This window comes from Elephas maximus, chromosome 24 (assembly GCF_024166365.1).
Source record: "Elephas maximus indicus isolate mEleMax1 chromosome 24, mEleMax1 primary haplotype, whole genome shotgun sequence".
In the NCBI taxonomy this organism is placed as follows: Eukaryota; Metazoa; Chordata; class Mammalia; order Proboscidea; family Elephantidae; genus Elephas; species Elephas maximus.
Window position 1 is genome coordinate 11,357,275 of NC_064842.1, and position 18,678 is coordinate 11,375,952.

The 18,678-nt window shown below is 43.6% G+C and overlaps 1 protein-coding gene across 2 annotated transcripts in view; it reads right to left on the reverse strand.

Moving 5' to 3' along the window:
* The window catches only part of DUSP10 (dual specificity phosphatase 10), a 72,721-nt gene that overhangs the window by 31,586 nt on the left and 22,457 nt on the right, over positions 1-18,678 (reverse strand). For both annotated transcript variants that reach the window (XM_049868271.1, XM_049868270.1), the window contains exon 3: positions 1,395-1,766. In XM_049868271.1, coding sequence (XP_049724228.1) covers positions 1,395-1,766 — 372 coding nt within the window. The remainder of the gene's footprint in view (positions 1-1,394; positions 1,767-18,678) is intronic.

The following is an 18,678-nucleotide window of genomic DNA, read 5'->3' on the forward strand; positions in this document are numbered from 1 at the left end:
CAAACCACAGACCTTTCGGTTAGCAGCTGGGCGCTTAACCACTGCGCCACCAGAGCTCGCTTTTTTTCTGACAAAGGAGCAACACATGAGTAGAATATACCTGGGACAAAGATTCAGGAACAACCTGCAGCAATATTTAGGAAAAAGTACTGAGCTACTCTTTAATGCTGAAAAAGGGTTGGTGTCAAAAATTTTTGAGCATCCGTTATGTAGCAGGAGTTCCTTAAAAGACAGTTTGAGCCCTATGACAGTTCAGGGGTACAGAAGAAGCAGAAGTTAAGGATAGGATTAGGGTTAGGCTAACAGACACTTCCTTCTGGAGGTTAAAGCCCGCTGTGGAGCCCCTGGGTGGTACAAATAGTTAACCCCCTCAACTGCTAAGCAAAAGGTTGAAGTTTTGAGTCTGCCCAGAGGTACCTTGGAAGAAAAGCCTGGTGATCTACTTCCAAAAAAATCAGTCACTGAAAATGTTACGTGGCACAGTTCTACTCTGATACCCATGGGTCACCATGAGTTGGAATTGATCTGATAGCAACCAGTTGGTTGGTTGATGACTAGAGTATTACTTCTCGGGAACTATTTGGACTACATAACCTGAGCTTTCCAATTTCGGTGAGTTTGGGATAAATTGTATAAGGAAATCTAGTACCATCTCACTAGCATGAACGTTTCTTGCTACCCAATATTTAAGAACTAAGACAAAGAAGTTAGAGTGCAAACCAGGTCACGACCTCAGCACCCTCTGCCCAGACCTCCGCTCTTCTCCCTCCCTAGGCACGAATGCAACAACTATCCTGAAAAGGTTCCCTCGGAGCCAACCCTTCGGCAAATGCTCCCTTGGCCTCAACCTCATGGAAAGAGGCTCTGCTAATTCCACATCAGTTTTACTCAAGGTTAGGAAATCGAAACCCCTCCAATGCAAGATGAGTAAGGCTTGGTAGGGGAATAGGGAGGTATGTGTTGGTGAGGAGCTGGTGTCATGGAGATTCCCTGTATTTTCTTTCCTGCAAGGCACTCAGGGGTGCTAGCAGGCCATGAAGCAGCAGCATCTGCTCTGGCCTCCAATTCCTGATTTTCCATCCACACTTCTGGTTGGAGGGCATAAAAACGCTAACCCTTCCACTTGTTCACTGAGAACTTTCAGGATGAAGACTTCTAGTTGAACTGATCCCAACTCAGTGGAATTGCTTCTCTTATACGCAGCCTGATGGCTCACGGATACTTTGCTGGCTAGGACTAGGAGCACACGTTGGCTGCATCAAGTGGCAGAGTCCAAAACCACCTCAGAGCAGCGTTTCTGAAACGCAGGGAGAAGCCTCGACTGGATGCCAAAGCACAAGCCTGAGGGAGGAAAGCAAGCAGGGGGATGAGAGTTCCCCTTAGGCGAGACTTACCGATAAACTCAAAAGCCTCTTCAAAGTACTGGCGCAGGTTCTGCTTGTTGCTGTCGGTGGCAGGCAGCCGCTTGTAGTTGAACAGGCCTTTTTCATAATGATAGAGAGGAAGGTGGGTGGTGACATTGATGACATAGCCAATGTTCAGCCGCTGCATCGTGTCCAGGTCCTGAGCATCCTGCTCGTTGCCAAGAAACAGGAAGGGCAGGATGGGGGTCAGCTCTGCGTTCTCGATGTCAGGGGTGGTGGGGAGGGACTGAGGTAGTGTGCCCGAGGCCGCAGACGCTCCACCCCCAACCTCCGGGCACTCTTGGAGCTGGAGGGAGTTGTCACAGAGGTTTTCATGGTTCTGCTTAAAACTACTGAGTCCACCTGGAACAAAAACACAGAAAAAGAAATAAAGGCCCCTAAGGCTTCAGAGCTGGCAGAAAATACCACCTTCCCCATAGGAATGAGTGCGGGTGGTTGCTTATGTGGATTTTTTTTTTGGCATAACCAAAACAAGATGAAAGTCCATTTGGAGACCCAGGACAAGCTTGGGAGGATGTTGCTTCGTGCAGTGCTTTGTTGGGAAATGCGTTCTTTGTACAAACTGGGACACCCTCCTACTGGAAAGAGTTCCACCAGCATCAGGAGATTTCGTCATCTGCGAATTTTATCAGCCTCAGAGAGCCGTATGCTCAGTGGCCTAGGTAGTGCCCTGCACTTTGGGAGCTGAGGAAGGCACAGACAACCTCCCCGGTGGAGGATCTTCCATGAGGACCTCAGCACTGCAGGCTTGTGTCTCGCACTCTTCATCAGCTCACTCCACCTGGAAAACCAAATTTGTTCCCAGTACAGCAGAGTGGGTAGAAGCAGAGACCCTGAAGGAGCCAGGCTACCTTGACCATGACCCTAGCTCCCCCGCTTCTTGGCTCTGTGACTTGGCAAGTTTATGTCTCTCTCTGTACCTTGGTTCCCCCAGCTGTAAATAAATGAGGGTACTGGCATCTACCTCTTATTGTGATTGTGAGTCTATATTGAATGAACAGACAGGAAGTGTTTAACACACTGCCTGGCAATAGCACGTGCTCAGTCAGTATGAACTATTTTTATTAACATTATCTATATCATTGCCCACCGGTGGAGGCAGCAGAGAAATGCTTGGAAAAGATGAGACAGGGGTATTCTTTATGATCTCTTTTTTGATGTTCTCCATGTCATCTGTCAACACTGCCTTCCAGCAGAAGAAAGTCTGAGAGAAGCCCAGTCCCTGGTACCTGACTGTCCAAGGTCTGTGTACCCATAAACCTATCAGGAAATCTCTAATGGATCCAGTGAATACACAGCTTTGAGCTTAAGGCTCAGCTCTGCCTCCCAAGAGTAATGGGTCTAGAGTAAAAGCTTAAACCGAGCCTGTTTCCCCATTTTGAAAAGGTAAACCTCCCCCTAACAAGCACAGTCTCACTTATGGGGTTATAGCTTAAGGGAATAATCTAACCAAAGACGTCCAGCTAGATGTGTAAAGAGAACTGCCCACTGTGTCTGTGTGTGTATGTGTATATACATACAATACAGCATTATCTGTATTGTGGAAAGGTCAAATACATGACAGGAGGAAAACACAAATAAGTTATTATACTCATTCAGTGGAATATTATGTACCCATTAAAAGAGTAAATTGTGAAAATTATATGAAAACAAAGAAAAGGTTTTTGCTTAATATTAAGTGAAAAAAGCCCATTCAAAACCACCCACTATAAAAAAAGAGATAATCAAAAGCTGAAGGACTATGCAAAAAATGAAAAGAACAGTTAGGAAATTTAGGGATCATAGTTTCTTGTTTAAATTTTTCCTTTAACATTTGCTGCACATACTGACACACAGATAACCCCAAGGAGTTATTAGGAGGCTCAAGTTATATACCATACGTGTAAAGACAGAGAAATTTGGTTGACATCGTTACCAAGACCCTGCTACCACTGCCGTGAGTCAATTCCGACTCAGAGCGACCCTACAGGAGAGAGTAGAACTGCCCTAATGGGGTTTCCAAGGCTGTAATCTTTATGGCAGCAGACTGCCACATCTTTCTCTTGGGGAGCAGCTGGTGGGTTCGAAACGGCCAACCTTTCCGTTAGCAGCTGAGCACTTCACCACTGCACCACCAGGCCTTCTTTTATTACCACCACGTGAGCTCTAATTCTGATCTTACAAAATTAGAGGAAGTCAGGCCTTCCCTTTGAAAAGAGGGCAAAACTGGAAAACCCCTATAAGCTGAAAGCCACAAGAACAAAACACATACACCCAAAGACCGTCAGATGCTTCACGTCTGTCTTGACAGCTCCAGAAGATACGCGGGAACCACAAAGTGTGAACAGGATACGGTTATGTTGAAACAAGGGCAGGAAACCTATCTGTCCGCTAGCTCTGAACCGAACCTACGTCCTTCTCCATTTCAAGTCTCATCGGTGGCAACCACAGCAGGAAGCTCCAGGCTGTCAGCTGACTGAGCCACACCACTGTTCACAGCCCATGGACAGAGTGACTTTCGTTAAGGGACAGTGAGGATCTAAAGTAAATTCAATTCCAATCAGGACCATTTGACGCTTCTGGTACAAGTCAAAACCTATCCTGGCTCCTGAAAAGAAAAACAAAAGAGCCGTACACTCATTTTAATCGGTTTCCAGGATTCAGCTCTGCCCCTTTGTATGATTAGTTGTCCTTCCATGAAACCACAATAATAAAATCTGCCTGGGTTCAAAGAGATAATTTTTAAAGTTGAAAGATTAAATGGAAAGCCAGCAAAACTTTATCAGAGAGCACCTCAAAAAAAAAAAAAAAAAAATTACCCACTGTCAATACCACAAGTTCCACAGAAGAAACTCTGGGACATTAAAAGAGTTTTTGTTTTTAATCTTCTCAGCTTTGCCTCCACAAAATACAAGTAAACTGTTCCACACAGACACACAGAGTCTGTGACGGAAACCCAATTCACTTTTTTTCCTTAAGAAAAAAGCCGTTGTTACGCTTTTCCATGTAAGAGGGAAGAACGACAAAACAAACTTAAGAAGTCTCTGAGGGGGAAAAAAATCTCTCTGTTCTTATTTAGGGTAGCAAAGCTGTAATTTGTCTTAAAAACAGCTAGTAAAAAAAGCACGCCAGAAAACCCCCCACACAGAAAAGGCCACATTCAGCTTTTTAAAATTCCGTCTCTACACCTCCTTTCTCAATGACATCAGCTGGAGGCTCCCCACCTGCCCAGTTGCCATAGCACTTACACAAAGACATACAATGACATCAGTTGGCATGGTATCAGCTCTTTGAGTGCAAACAATACAAGAAGAACTACTTTGTTTAAGGCCTTTGGTGCAACTGTGTTCTGGGGAACCAATGATGTAATGCTAACAGGTGGCATGGGCCTGCCATTTGCCTAATGGGGGAAAAAGCCCACAGGGGAGGGGTGAGGGAATTTGAGACAGACCCACACAGAACGCTCTGAATCCCAGGGCGTGCTGCTGTGCAAAATCACGTGTGTATTGTATGTGTAAGTCGTGGGGAACTCAGCACAGACAATATTTGGAGAGAGAGTGGGTAGGAAAGGAGACACGATAATCCCAGCATACTGAGCTAGACAAGGAAATTCTTATTGAGGGACCCAAAGGAATATCCTCCCGTTTAATTGCCAGCCTACTGATCACCTTAGTCATCAGTTCCCCTTAAGGGTAGTGCACACCTATGGACTGCAGTAAAACAGCAGCAGCAGCAAAACCAATGCTGTGGATGGTACTTAAAGCAAAATGAGCCAGGAGAAGCTCACAGTGATTTGCTAGAAAGAAGTGTGTAGGGAGGGTTGTTTTCTTCCCACGGGGACTTAGAAACTGGAATAGGGAGCTGGGCTGAGGGAAAGCAGGGCTTGAACAGTTTTCTCTTCCAGTTAATACATCAAATACCACCAGAGGCCAAACTGAGCAACTCCTTCCTCAGGAACTTTGATTATTTTATATTTGCTATGAGTTGTTTTTGGGTTATTACTATGTAAGAATATTGGAACATAATAACTAAGAAACAGCTAAAGCAGAGGTGGGGTGCTACAGCAGCTAAGAGCTACGGGTCAGAGGCAGACAGACCCAGGCTGCAGTTGTGACCGCTTCATACAGGCTGTGAGATCTGGTGAAAATCACTTTCCCTCACTTAGCCTCAGTTTATCTATCTATAAAGTGGACATATTGCCTACCCATAGGGTTGTGACACAGATAACAGAGAAAACTTATGTAAATATCTTGGTATATTACCAGGTGTTCGTTAATAGCTTATTTTTATCCCAATAGCATTACTGTGGGCCTCACCTCCAGCTGATTCACGAGCGGTCCATGAGAGTCCTAAGCGCAGTGTGGTGATTCAGGGTAGGGGCTCAGAACCCAGACTGCTTGGGTTTGAATCCCGCACTGCCAGGTACCAGCTATGAGACCTTGGGAAAACATCTTACCTTCTCTAGTGCTCAGTTTCCCCAGTAATCAGCGAAGATAGTAATAGCACCTACCTCACAGCACTGTTGTGAAGATTATATTGGTTAATAGAGTACTTTGAAACAATGCCTCGCACATAGTAAAAAAACATAGTAAGCACTACATAAATGTTAGCTTTTATTGTTTTATTTTTTACTTTCGGAGGCTATTGTTTTAAACCCTCCCCCCGCCAGTTGCTTAATATAAACACCTTCAATGATAAGTTAATGTGCCAGAGTTTTTAACTTCTAAATTGTTATTAAAAAAAAAGGAAAGAACTGGGAGCCAAGATGTCTGATGAGTTTGAGTAATATATTTTGATCCTAAAGAAAGCAATAGCTCTCCATCCTCCTTAAATGAATGATCTGACTTCACTTGGTTTGGCCTGGCTTTCCCAGTGAAGACTGCATGTTTTTAGATTCCTCATTTTTCCAGAGGAGGACTGAATTTTTTAAATGAAACGACTCATCTCCCCTCCCCAACCCACCCCACCCCTGCCCAGTGAGGTGACCTTCCTATGCACACAAGGGCTTGCAGTTATCAGTGCAAATATTTTCTAAGCAGGAGCAACCATGCTGGGGGCAAAAACAACAACAACAAAAAAAACTGAAACTGTTGTCATAGTGTTACTTCTGACTCATAGCGACCCTAAAGGACAGGGTTAGAACTGCCCCATAGGGTTTCCAAGGAGCCGTTGGGTGATTTGAACTGCCAACCAAACTCTTGGTTGGCAGCCAAACTCTTAACCACTGTGCCACCAGGGCTTAGCTTTGCCACAATGAGTACGGTCAGCATGGTGTCCTGAATGGCAACAGCAGAGAATACCAGCGGCCTAAAGAAAATGATGTAGAAATACCCCTCATCATTCTTCCAGCAGGAGGTCAGATAAGTGGCAATCCAACTGAAGCAGCAGATTCTAGTTTGGTGGGAAACATGGCTTCGGAGGTGCATTTCAGCTCCTGTTGCTATTTTGGCATCGTAGCCCTAGAAAGAGAAGAGCCCCCGTGTTGTGATTCAGAGGCTGTGCTCTGCTTTGAAAGTTAAAGAAACCACATCCAAATACAGAGTCTGTAAGCAAGAGATGTCCGTGGTCCACAGATGGCCAGCACTGTGCACACAAGCTTTTTGGTATTATGCTAAGCTGAAAAGTACGTACTTTTCAGAGATTTAAGGAAAACATACTGAAGATCAACAAACAGAACTCAAAAAAAAAAAAAAAAAAGGGAGGGGCAGGGGGTGGTGACTGAAATTGGACTCTTCTAGAAGTCTGTTGCAAGCATATTGATCACCATTCGATGTTCCTGCGGAGCCCTGGTGGCCCAATGCTTAAGAGCTCTACTGCTAAGCAAAAAGTGGGCAGTTCGAATCCACCAGTCACTCCTTGGAAACCCTATAAGGCAGTTCTACTCTGTCCTGTAGGGCCACTATGAGTCTGAATTGACTTGACAGCCACGGGTTTGGTTTTTGTTTGTTTGTTTGTTGTTCCTAATCTTCCTTACTGGGTGACTAATGTTTTGAACAATGATGGTACTTTGATGGTAGCAGTTAACAACATAGACTTGGGAGCTACCCTGACTGAATTAAAAACCCTGGCTCCTATTCCTGACTAGCTGTGTTGTTGTGGGCAAGTCATGTAACATCTCTGCACTTCATTTCCACATTTGTAATATGGAGATAATACCAGTACCTATCTCATAGAGCTCTTAATGCGGATAAGATGTTATGTAAGAGTTAGATATTATTATTACAAATGGGAGAGATACTGGTATAAAGTGAATCCCAAATGGATGCCTAATTTGTGGGTCCTCCATCTGTCATTGGAGGCGTGCATGTTGCTGTGACGCTGAACTGGTTTCAGTAGAGCCTCCAAACTGAGAGGAATTAGGAAGAAAGCCCTGGTTTTCTGCTTCCAAAAATTAGCCAGTGAAACCCCAATGGATCACAACGGTCCGATGTTCCGACAGTCATGGGGATGGTACAGGACCAGGCAGTGTTTCACCCATTGTGCACAGGGTCACCACGAGTCAGGGGCAACTTGATGGCAGCTGAAAACCACATAGAAAGCTGTCTATATCATAGAAAGTAGCAGGGAAAGAGCTCTGTCTCATGAGAATTGTGGTTCTGCCACTTGCCAGACCAGTGTCTTTCTGAAAGTTATTGAATCTTTCTGGGTGAGCTTTCTTAACTACAAAACAGGGATATTGTTCTTTAGGGCTGTTGTAAAGATTCAAGGAGACTGTATAAAATACCCATCCAGGTATCTTTAAAAGGTCATTCAAAACCTGTAGCTATTCCCACGATAATAATTGTCAACGGAGTAGCAAAGATGCTAAGCGACCTAGATGGTTAGAAACAGGAGTAATGACAGTCGGCTAAGGTGGTCAAGGAGTCCCTGGGTTGTACAAATTGTTAACACTTTCAGCTGCTAACTGAAAGATTGGAGGTTTGAGTCAATCAGAGTTGCCTCGGAAGAAAGGCCTGGTAATCTATTTCTGAAAAATCAGCCATTGGAGACCCTAAGGAGTACAGTTCTACTCTGACACACATGAGGTCACTATGAGTTGGAAACATTTTTTTTTAGTGTCATCAAAGTAGGTGTCGTTGGAGGTGAGACCTTGAAGAACGGTAGGGTTGGTTCTGAGAGGTGGGAAAAAATGCAGAACCAGGGAAGGAATGCCAAAGGAGGGGCCATACGGGGACCCTGACTGTAGCTCTGCTCCTGTGAAGTCTGTATTCAGCACTGTTGGGTCATAGTTTAGACTCCACAAGTGTAGGATGAAGCAGCATGCAGGGCTGAGGGGCTGGGACTTGTGGTTGGTGGTCTCCATTGGAAGCCTCATTTATTTAGTTCTTATGTCGTAAGAGTTCATTACATTGTGGGGGAGGGCATCTAGGCTTATCAAGTAGCCAAAAATGGATTCCTAGAAAAAAATTTAAGAGTACATACTCTGTTTTTACACAAATAACGTGTGCCTTCTATATTTGTTTGCCAACCGTGCTCTCACTGGGATGTATTTTTGTAAGTACGCTATGCTAATTTTTTCTTATAGCAACATGTAAAAAAAATCTGACATAACACCACTTATGAAAATACCTCATCATGCTGTTGGCAAACACATGTAGAAGGTCCGTGTTATTTGCATAAAAATACAGTATATAACTTCTTTATACCTCTGTTTCCCCAATAAGCTGAGATGGCCACAATTTTTCGCAGGTTCACGCTATGAAAACTTTGTTCCACCAACTTACTTATTATATATGTACATATATACACATACACACACACAAACACACACACACGTACGTATACATGTATGGCCTCATTCTGCAACTAAAACTGTGCTACTAATATTTATTCATATTTTCCTTCACATGCGCATCCAAACTGGTAGCTTTAATCGAATTTAAGTTCTCAGAGAGCAGAAATAGTCTTATTGAAATCCCTGTGTACACAGGACTCCGCCCTGTCTTATGGAAAAAAACAGGTGATTTGCAAATACGTTATATACCAACAAGTGCTGTAGGAAAGGGTAATTGAGGTTGGTGATCTATCTCTTTTCAGAAATAATTTACAAAAACTAAAAAATAAAGTGAAAGGATCTCCCTGGCATCTGCTTTACCTAGTGACAAATGATAGGTCCAAATTACCTCAGGAATGGCCCTCGCAAAACTCTGTGTCCTCCCACAATAGACTAAAGGTTACTCCCATTTTTTAATCTAACCAAGTTGTATTTAGTGATGCTTTGAGAGAAAATAGAAAATCTGAAAAGTTTACACCAGGATTGCTTGAATTTTGAGTTAATGATAGAATCTCTTCATTGTTTTCTGCTAGAAAAAAAAAAAACATAATTTAGACCGTCAATACTTACCTGAAACAGACTTTGACATTCTTGTGTAGTCATTGTAGCTCTGGTATCGCAGTTATTTTTGTTTCCCTCAGGTTATGTGCCATCTCCCCACCTCAACAATTTGAAACATTATAAAACCTAGCATCCTGGGGATACACTAATGCTTGGCTAAAACACTTATCAAGAACTAAAAAAAGTAACTTTTGCTCATTCTTAATCTTTGCATAATTTGCAATGTGCTCTTTTTCTAAATGTTTAGTTCTATATACTTCTTGGAAACAGTGGTGGCGCAGTGGTTAAGAGCTATAGCTGCAACCAAAAGGTGGGCAGTTCGAATCCACCAGGTGCTCCTTGGAAGCTCTGTGGGGCAGTTTTTCTCTTTCCTCTAGGGTCGCTATGAGTCGGAATTGACTCGACGGCAGTGGGTTTGGTTTTTTTGGTTTATAGGGTCCCTATGGGTCAGAATCGACTCAACAGCAATGAGCAATGTGTATATACTTCTATGCCACAGTGATTAAGCATTTGGCTGATATCCAAAACGTCAGCAGTTTGAGTCCACCAGCCGCTCCTTGGAAACCCTATGGGGCAGCTCTACTCTGTCCTATAGGGTCACTATGAGTCACAATTGCCTAGTGGCAACAGGTTTAGCGTGGGTTTTTTTTTTTTTTTTATTGTACGTCTATATTTTTAGTCCTTAACTTGTTTGTAATTGCTCTTATAATTGTTCTTATGTCTTAAAATATATTGCTTATTCTTTGATTGATAAAATCTTTATAATGACCTCAACTGAAAAAACCCAAAAATCTCACCTAAATATTTACCTCAAAAAGGTAAACTGAATCAGAAAGATCCAATGACTTACGAAATGCGATTTTTAAAAACAGAAAAATAAAGCTCTAATTGTAAGCCTTCCAAGAAACCCTGAGCCTGGAATGTTTCCGTGAGTTGAAAAGATTCTCCCTTTCCTAGCACCACCCACCCTCCCAGCTCAGAAGTTAACTCTGGTTCACACGCGTCCCCTCACTACAGAATTGGTACAGAAAAGGGCTGGTGATTAAATTTCAGCTGAAGCAGCTCAGTCAACATGAAAAAAGGCAGCTTCCTGTTACTGCCTTCCTAAGACTGGAGGCGCGGTTTTAATATCCCTTTCCTGCCATTTCTCCTTTAAGGGTTTAATGAGTAACCAGTGTTTGGAATACCACAAGCTGAATCTGTGTGTATTTGAATAACACAGGCAGATTGTTTGAGAGGCTGCTCCACAAGTATGTAAATACAGCCTGTTCCTTTAAATCTGTTACCTCATTTATTTACATTAGAACAGAAAGCTCTGCCAGAAGCAACAGCTGATGACAGTCATGTAATTTTCCACAAAGACAACAATTAAACAGCTTTGTGTCATTTTAACGAGCAGATGACTTTTATGTGAGCAGGTTTCACACTGTAAGAGCTCAGATTTCCCAGAACCAGGGACCCCTTCAGGTTTCACAGAAGTCAACGGGGCCTGAAGGAAGACCCCTTCTTCTTCCCCACAGCAGGCTAGAGTTTGGGCTCTCCTGCTCTCTCTTCTCTCTCCTCTTTCTCTGATAAACGCTTCAGGAGTGAGGAGAGGGGAAGGAAACAAGAGACAGAAAGATTTTACCCAGGGTACATTTTGATGCTTCAATTTCCAATGACTCCACAAAATACATTTTAAACCTATTTTTATAAAGTTGGAGGTGGGGGAGTGGTTACCCCCACCCTCCATATTTTAATTGAGGCCCTGTTGGTGCACTCAAGCTTCTGAGCAAGTTTCAGACCCACCAGACCCCGTCAAGGAACTCTGGATTTCCACCCTCCCCATTCTGGCTCAAAATGGTTTCAATATGAACTGCCTGGAAGGCAGGGGTCAGCCTAACTGACTTCTCCAGTCACCCCCTCTGCCAGGGGCGGGGAGAATGCCTTCTACTCTCCATTAGGCCTAGTCTGGGAAGGCCTGAGGAGACATGTCTGGTGTCTGTCTACTTTCCCCTTACACTGCCCACACTCCCCACTAAAGGCCCCGTCTGTGGGGTCTTATTTCACTGGGAGTCCAACTGCCTTGAAACTGAGCTTCACTCCTGCTAACAAAAATGCCAGTTAAAGAAAGTAAAAGTAAACTGTTTTTCCTTTCAGGTCAGGGATTTCGGAGGCAACCAAATGATCGGCTTTCCACTCAGGAGTGTGCCTGTCAAAACACAGGCTGGGGTTTAGGGGCATGTGGAGCAGCAGCCCAGTCCCAGCCTCCACTTCCCTGACCACTTGCAAGTTCTGCTTCCCTCTGCTTTCTCTAACCCTCTGTGTCTGAACTTTACCTAACTAACCATGTTAGCACAGACCAGCTCCCCGGGAAAAAGGCACGTCATAAACACTCAGCTCACGTTTCTAGGTTTCTTTTAAGAGATATGCCATCATTGCATTAACGTAATTTTTCGCTTGTATCGTCTCTTTTATCTAGGAGTGAGCACTCCCAGGGGCCCTGGCGGGGCAGTGGTTAAGAGCTCAGGTTGCTAACCAAAAGGTCAGCAGTTTAAATCCACCAACTGCTCCTCGGAAACCCTATGGGACAGTTCTATTCTGTCTTAAAAATCCATTGCCATGAAGTCAATCACGACTCATAGTGACCCTATAGGACTGCCAACTTTTTGTTTAGCAGCCAAGTTCTTAACCATTGCGCCACCAAGGCTCCATTAATTTACCTGATTGTACAATTTACCCACACTGCAAAGTGTGGGCAAAATTCAAACCTTTTCTTTCTCAGAATACAAATTTTTGCACCACTTTTAATTCTGTAGGGTCACTATAAATCGGAATCGACTCGACAGCAATGGGTTTGGTTTATAGCTTACTATATATTTTTTATATATAGTAAGCTATAAACCAAACCCATTGCTGTTGAGTACATATATATATATTATATATATGCTATAATCCTCACCTTAACAGAGCCACACCAAAACCTGTGGACTGCTTGACAACCAGGTCCCTGGGAGCCAGCCCGGGTGGGGACTGTACATACCTTCGAGTTAAACCAGAATGGTGAAGTGTTATGGAAAAAGATAGCGAGAATGGTTGTATAACTTGAAGAATATGATCAATGTCACTGAATTGTACATGGCATATGGTCCATTATATACATTTTCACCACAATAAAAAAAAAAAAAAAGTGTTCCATGCTATTTATTCCTGAATGTAATAACCTGATCACGACACTAAATAACTGTATCTTAAAAAAAAATTTTAAACCAGAAATGACCCAGGGCCAGGATGAATGTACTGCCTCAAGGATCAGCATGTCTATTAGAAGCAAGTCCATGGAACCTTCCAGAACCTCAGTTCCAGAGGCCCAGTCCCTTCCAGAAGACACATGTCTGCTTGTTACTCCCACCCCCTTGTGGGTGGGCATTGCTTGATGCCCTCCTTCCAGGTCTCTCTGGGCCTAAGGGTATTATAGCTGAAGGTTTTCCACACCTCTGGGAGGCTACTCCAAGCCATGTTAGGGCTCCACCTTCTCTGCTTGCTCAAAAGCTCAAAACTGGTTAACCCATCAAGACAGATTAAGGGAGAGAGAGAGAGAGAAAAAAAAAAAAAAAAAAGATCCATGAGGTCATGCTGGAAGGCTGTGGAGGGAAGAATGTTGACAGGAGGAGTTGCTATAAAACACAAAGCCAGATTTTTCCCAAGAGCTCAACCAGATACTCTCCATTATTGTTTAATTCTCTGAAGAGAGAGAAAACATTCTTTGCTTTTCAGTGCAGAAGAAGTTTAAATAATGAAGCACTGCTAAGCAAACAAACAGAGGAAAGTCCGGTAAAGCTATTCATTAAACAAGCCCACTGCACAAGAAAGGAAAACTGTTGCTCAACAATCCAACCCCGCTGAGGACCGACATTTATCTTAGACCCCAAATTAAACGCATCGCAACTTCACAGCAAAAGTATGTTTCCCGGTGGAATTTAAGTAAAGTCCAATTAAATAAATCTCTAGAAATGTCAAGAGGAAGCCTCAAGGGAGAGCATATTTCTACTGTGAAACATTCCCATTGGAAATTGCATTCATGAAAGGTCATCAAGAAACATTCACGACAAGAGGAGGGGAGGAAAAACAGGCAGCAATGCAAGGCTGCCACAGTGGAGCCTGGGTTGGGTTCCATTGCGAAAATCTTATGTGCGAGCGCCCAGCCAAAAATGTTGTCTGCATCTTCACTGGCTTTGAATGAAACCGCTGCTTCCAAACAAACAGCTTGCATGACTATGCGTTTTAATACAATCTGGAGGTCAAAGGGCTGTGGCTTAGGGATTTCAGAAAGTGGAAAGGGAGAGCATGAATGCCAGCATCAGAATTTGAATTGTGTTCCTAAACCAATGTTTTTAGTTCACAAAAGCATAGCAACAACTACAAGTGACTGAGCTGAATTCTATATTTGGCAAGAACACCAAGCAAAGCTGACCATTAACAATCAACTGCCAGAAAGAGAAGGCATGAGCTATTCTTTCACATGGATTCACCTAGTTGGCCATGCCCACTAGTCAGACTACCCTATGAGGGCTGAGCTTGGAAAGATCAGCCTGAAATCAGGAGGCCTTGTGCACTAAGAGATACCTAAGTTGACATCAGGTCAAATGTAGCACGTTCCCACCTGGGCGAACCACCTTCTGGGATTAAGGAGAAAAAATTCAACCAAAAGGCCACCTCTGATGAGGTGGGTTGTGACGATATTTTGCAACAGAACTTGAGGCTAAGTGGCGGGCCAGCCAAGTAATGGTCTGTTTGACCTGGGACAGATGGAATAGAAAGTTGACCTGGGAAGCACCACATATCTGGCACCATCAAACTTCTAGTCACTTCACACTGAACCCATGCCTAATGCTGCACAGGGTGATAGAAGCCCTGAGAGCAAGTATGGAATGTAACCCTTCTTTCCACACTGAAGCCAGGCTGGGTTCTAGCTCAGTCACCTCCCTGACTTTAGAAGTTTGGATAGCCTTTAAGTTTCTAGCATTCTATAACTTCAACACAGCTTTGATGAGCTGGATATGGAGAACAACGACAAGAAGGTGAGCAGCTGTCCAAGGGTATATAATCCTGCATGATCTGGCTCCCACTTCAGGGCCTTTGCACAGGCTGCTCTCTTCCTAGAACTCTCTTCTTCTAGGTCCTCATGAAGGCGATTCAGACCAAACGTCCCCTTCCCTGACATTCAACTGAATTTACAGCTGCCCTCTCAAATCTCCCTTTCATCCTATCACACTTTCACTGCCTCCAGAGCACTTACTTATTTACTTATTTCTTCACTTGTTCGTTGTGATTATTAAAATGTGGACCCCAAAGTAGCAGAGATGTTGTTTGCCTTAGAAGAAATAAAGCAAAAATGTTAAGTGCACTGTAGTCGGGCTACTTCCACACCTTTCCAACACTATGATGTTGGCAGAGTTGCTTAACCTCTTTGTATCCCAGCTTCCTCATTTGTAAATGGGGCTAAGAATAGTACCAACAGGCAACAATAGAGTTACTGGGAAAATTAAATTAGATAATGTTGTTGTCGTTCGGTGCCGTCAAGTCAGTTCTACCTCATAACAACCCTACGTACAACAGAACGAAACACCGTCCAGTCCTGCACCATCATCGCAGTCATTGCTGCGCTTGATGAGTCCACTGTTGCAGCCACTGTGTCAATGCATCTCATTGAGGGTCTTCCTCTTTCTTGTTGACCCTCTACCGAGCATGACGTCCTTCTCTAGGGACTGGTCCCTCTTGATAACATGTCTGAAGTATGTGAGATGAAATCTCTCCATCTTTGCTTCCAAGGAGCACTCTGGCTATGCTTCTTGCAAGACAGATTTGTTCGTTCTTCTGGCAACACCATAATTCAAAGGCATCAATTCTTCTTCAGTCTTCCGTATTCACTGGCCAGATTTTGCATCTGTATGAGGCATCTGAAAACATCATGGCATGGGTCAGGCATACCTTGGTGCTCAAAGTGACATCTTTGCTTTTTAACATTTGAAAGAGATCTTTTGCAGCAGATTTGGCTAATGCAATACATCTGTTGATTTCTTGACTGCTACTTCCATGAGCGTTGATAGTGGATATAAGTAAAATGAAATCCTTGACAACTTCAGTCTTCATTTATCATGATGTTGCTCATTAGTCCAGTCGTGAAGATTTTTGTTTTCTTTATGTTGAGGTGTAATCCATACTGAAGGCTGTGATCTTTGATCTTCATCAGTAAGTGCTTCAAGTCTTCTTTGCTTTCAGCAAGCAAAGTTGTGTCATCTGCATGTCGCAGGTTATTAATGAGGTTTCCTCTAATTCTGATGTCTTGTTCATCTTCATATTATTTGCTCAGCATACAGATTGAATAAATATGGTGAAAAGATACAACCCTGACAACCCTGACACCCCTCCTGACTTTAAACCATGCAGTATCCCTTTGTTCTGTTAGTATGATTGCCTCTTGGTTTATGTACAGGTTCCCCATGAGCACAATTAAGTGTTCTGGAATTCCCATTCTTTGAAATGTTATCCATAATTTGCTATGATCCACACAGTCTAATACCTTTGCATAGTCAATAAAACACAGGTAAACATCTTTCTGGTATTCTCTGCTTTCAGGCAGGATCTATCCGACATCAGTGATGATATCCCTGGTTCCATGTCCTCTTTTGAATCTGGCTTGAATTTCTGGCATTTCCCTGTCAATGTACTGCTGCAACTGTTTTTCAATTATCTTCAGCAAAATTTTACTTTCGTGCGATATTAGTGATATTGTTCAATAATTTCCATACCCTGTTGGATCACCTTTCTTTGAAATGGGCACGAATATGGATCTCTTCCAGTGAGTTGGCCAGGAAGCTGTCTTCCAAATTTCTTGGCATAGACGAGTGAGCGCTTCCAGCGTTGTATCCAAAAGAGATTAAATAAACTTTGGAATGAGATGACGATGAATCAGATAATATTAAAGTACCTACTATGTGCTTAATAATAATAATAGGTGCTTTAAAATTATCTGATTCATCGTCATCTCATTCCAATTTTCATTTAATCTCTTTCAGATGTATTAAGTGCTTGAAAACCCTGGTGGCGTAGTGATTGAGAGCTACAGCTGCTAACCAAAAGGTCAGCAGCTCGAATCCACCAGACACTCCGGAGTCAACTTGATAGCAATGGGTTTTTTTTTTTTTTGGTTATTATGTGCTTAACATTATGCAAAAAGCCTGAAGTGGGAATTTAACATTATATGTTTAGCTTTATGCTAGGGATTCAAGGAATTAAAAAATAGTAACAAATATACAATGCCTTGAGTTCAGTGTAATGGGAGAAAGAAAGTAGGAATGAACATTAGAGGAAAGTTAGCAAAAAGGCTGGCAGAAGAAATGTGGTAAGTACACCATGATTGATTGACAGGATGGAAACGGTGCCATCACCTGTAACTCCTGCAAGACAGGTGCAGGACCAGCCGGGTGACCCAGAGGAGGACTTAGAAATCCTGTTACTGCCCTGGCTGGGAAGGAAAGCCCGCAATGCTCACGAGGAAGAGTCAGCCTGCAGGAGTATCAGGCCTGAAACATGACAAGTACAAATGGCCATCCCCAGAGAGGCTTGGGATCCCAGACAAACCACAGTTGGTGGCCTCGAACCCTTTCTCCCCTCTCCATGCTGCCGTCTTAGACTTTCTATCTGAGTGACGAATGGGGAAGATGGAGGGAAACAGCCTTGATGAAGGCTTAAAAGAGAACACAGGGTGTGGGTGAACAATGGGAGGGACACTCGTTCAGTTCAACACATAATCACTAAGCACTAAACATGGGCTCCAGAGCAGCCCTGGTGGCACAGTGGTTAAGGGTTAAGCTGCTAACCAAAAGGTTGGCAGTTTGAATCTACCAGCTGCTCCTTGGAAACACTATGGGCAGATCTACTCTGTCCTATAGGGTCACTATGAGTTGGAATCGACTCGAAGGTTAAACATGGACTCCATCACCCATCTGTCAGTTTGTCATACTGTGGTGGCTTGTGTGTTGCTGTGATGCTGGAAGCTATGCCGTCAGTATTTCAAATATCAGCAGGGTCACCCATGGTGGACAGGTTTCAGCAGAGCTTCCAGGCTAAGGCAGATTAGAAAGAAAGGCCTGGTGATTTGCTTCTGAAAATCAGTCAATGAAAACCCTACGGGTCACAACAGAATATTGTCTGATCCAGTGCTGGAAGATGAGCCCCCTAGGTTGGAAGTACTCAAAATACATAGTGGCTGCAACTTGTACACTTGAGTTAGTGAGGATGGTGCAGGAACGGGCAACATTTTGTCCTGTTGTACGCGGGGTCACCATGAGTCAGAGCCAACTCAGTGGCAGCTAACAGCAACAACAATTATGTCTGAGGGCACGGTGCTAAGGACGGGGCGTACAAAACCGAACGGGATGTGCTGGCTGGCCCTCTACTAGATGTGACGTGATGATTAGTGGCAGATAAATGACTCAAACACGGTGTCTTTCCCTCCCCCAAGCAGCTCCATTTCCACTGCCCCGCTTCCTGCTGGAGCAATATAACCCAAGATGTAAAATCAGGAATTCTGGGCTTTTCTTATTCCTCTCATTAACTGTGCACTGTCTAGGGTCACTGTAGGGTCATTATGAGTCAGAATCAGGGTTATGGGGTTGGGCAAGTCACTTAACCTCAAGACCATTTTAAAGCATATGATCATATCTTAAGAGCTTCTTGTTCAAACACAGGAGTTTCGTCTTTTCTGAAAAAGGGCTGCTACCAGCCTGGGTTCTCTCAGAGGCACTGCACGTTACAGGTGCTCTTGGGAGTAGACAAGGAGCCTCTGGTCTTCTGGAGAATGAGACACCGAGGGCGCTGAGAGAGAAGTGAATGCCTAACTTTCCATACTGATTTAGTGGGTGCAGGAGCCCTGGGGGCACAGTGGTTAAGAGCTTG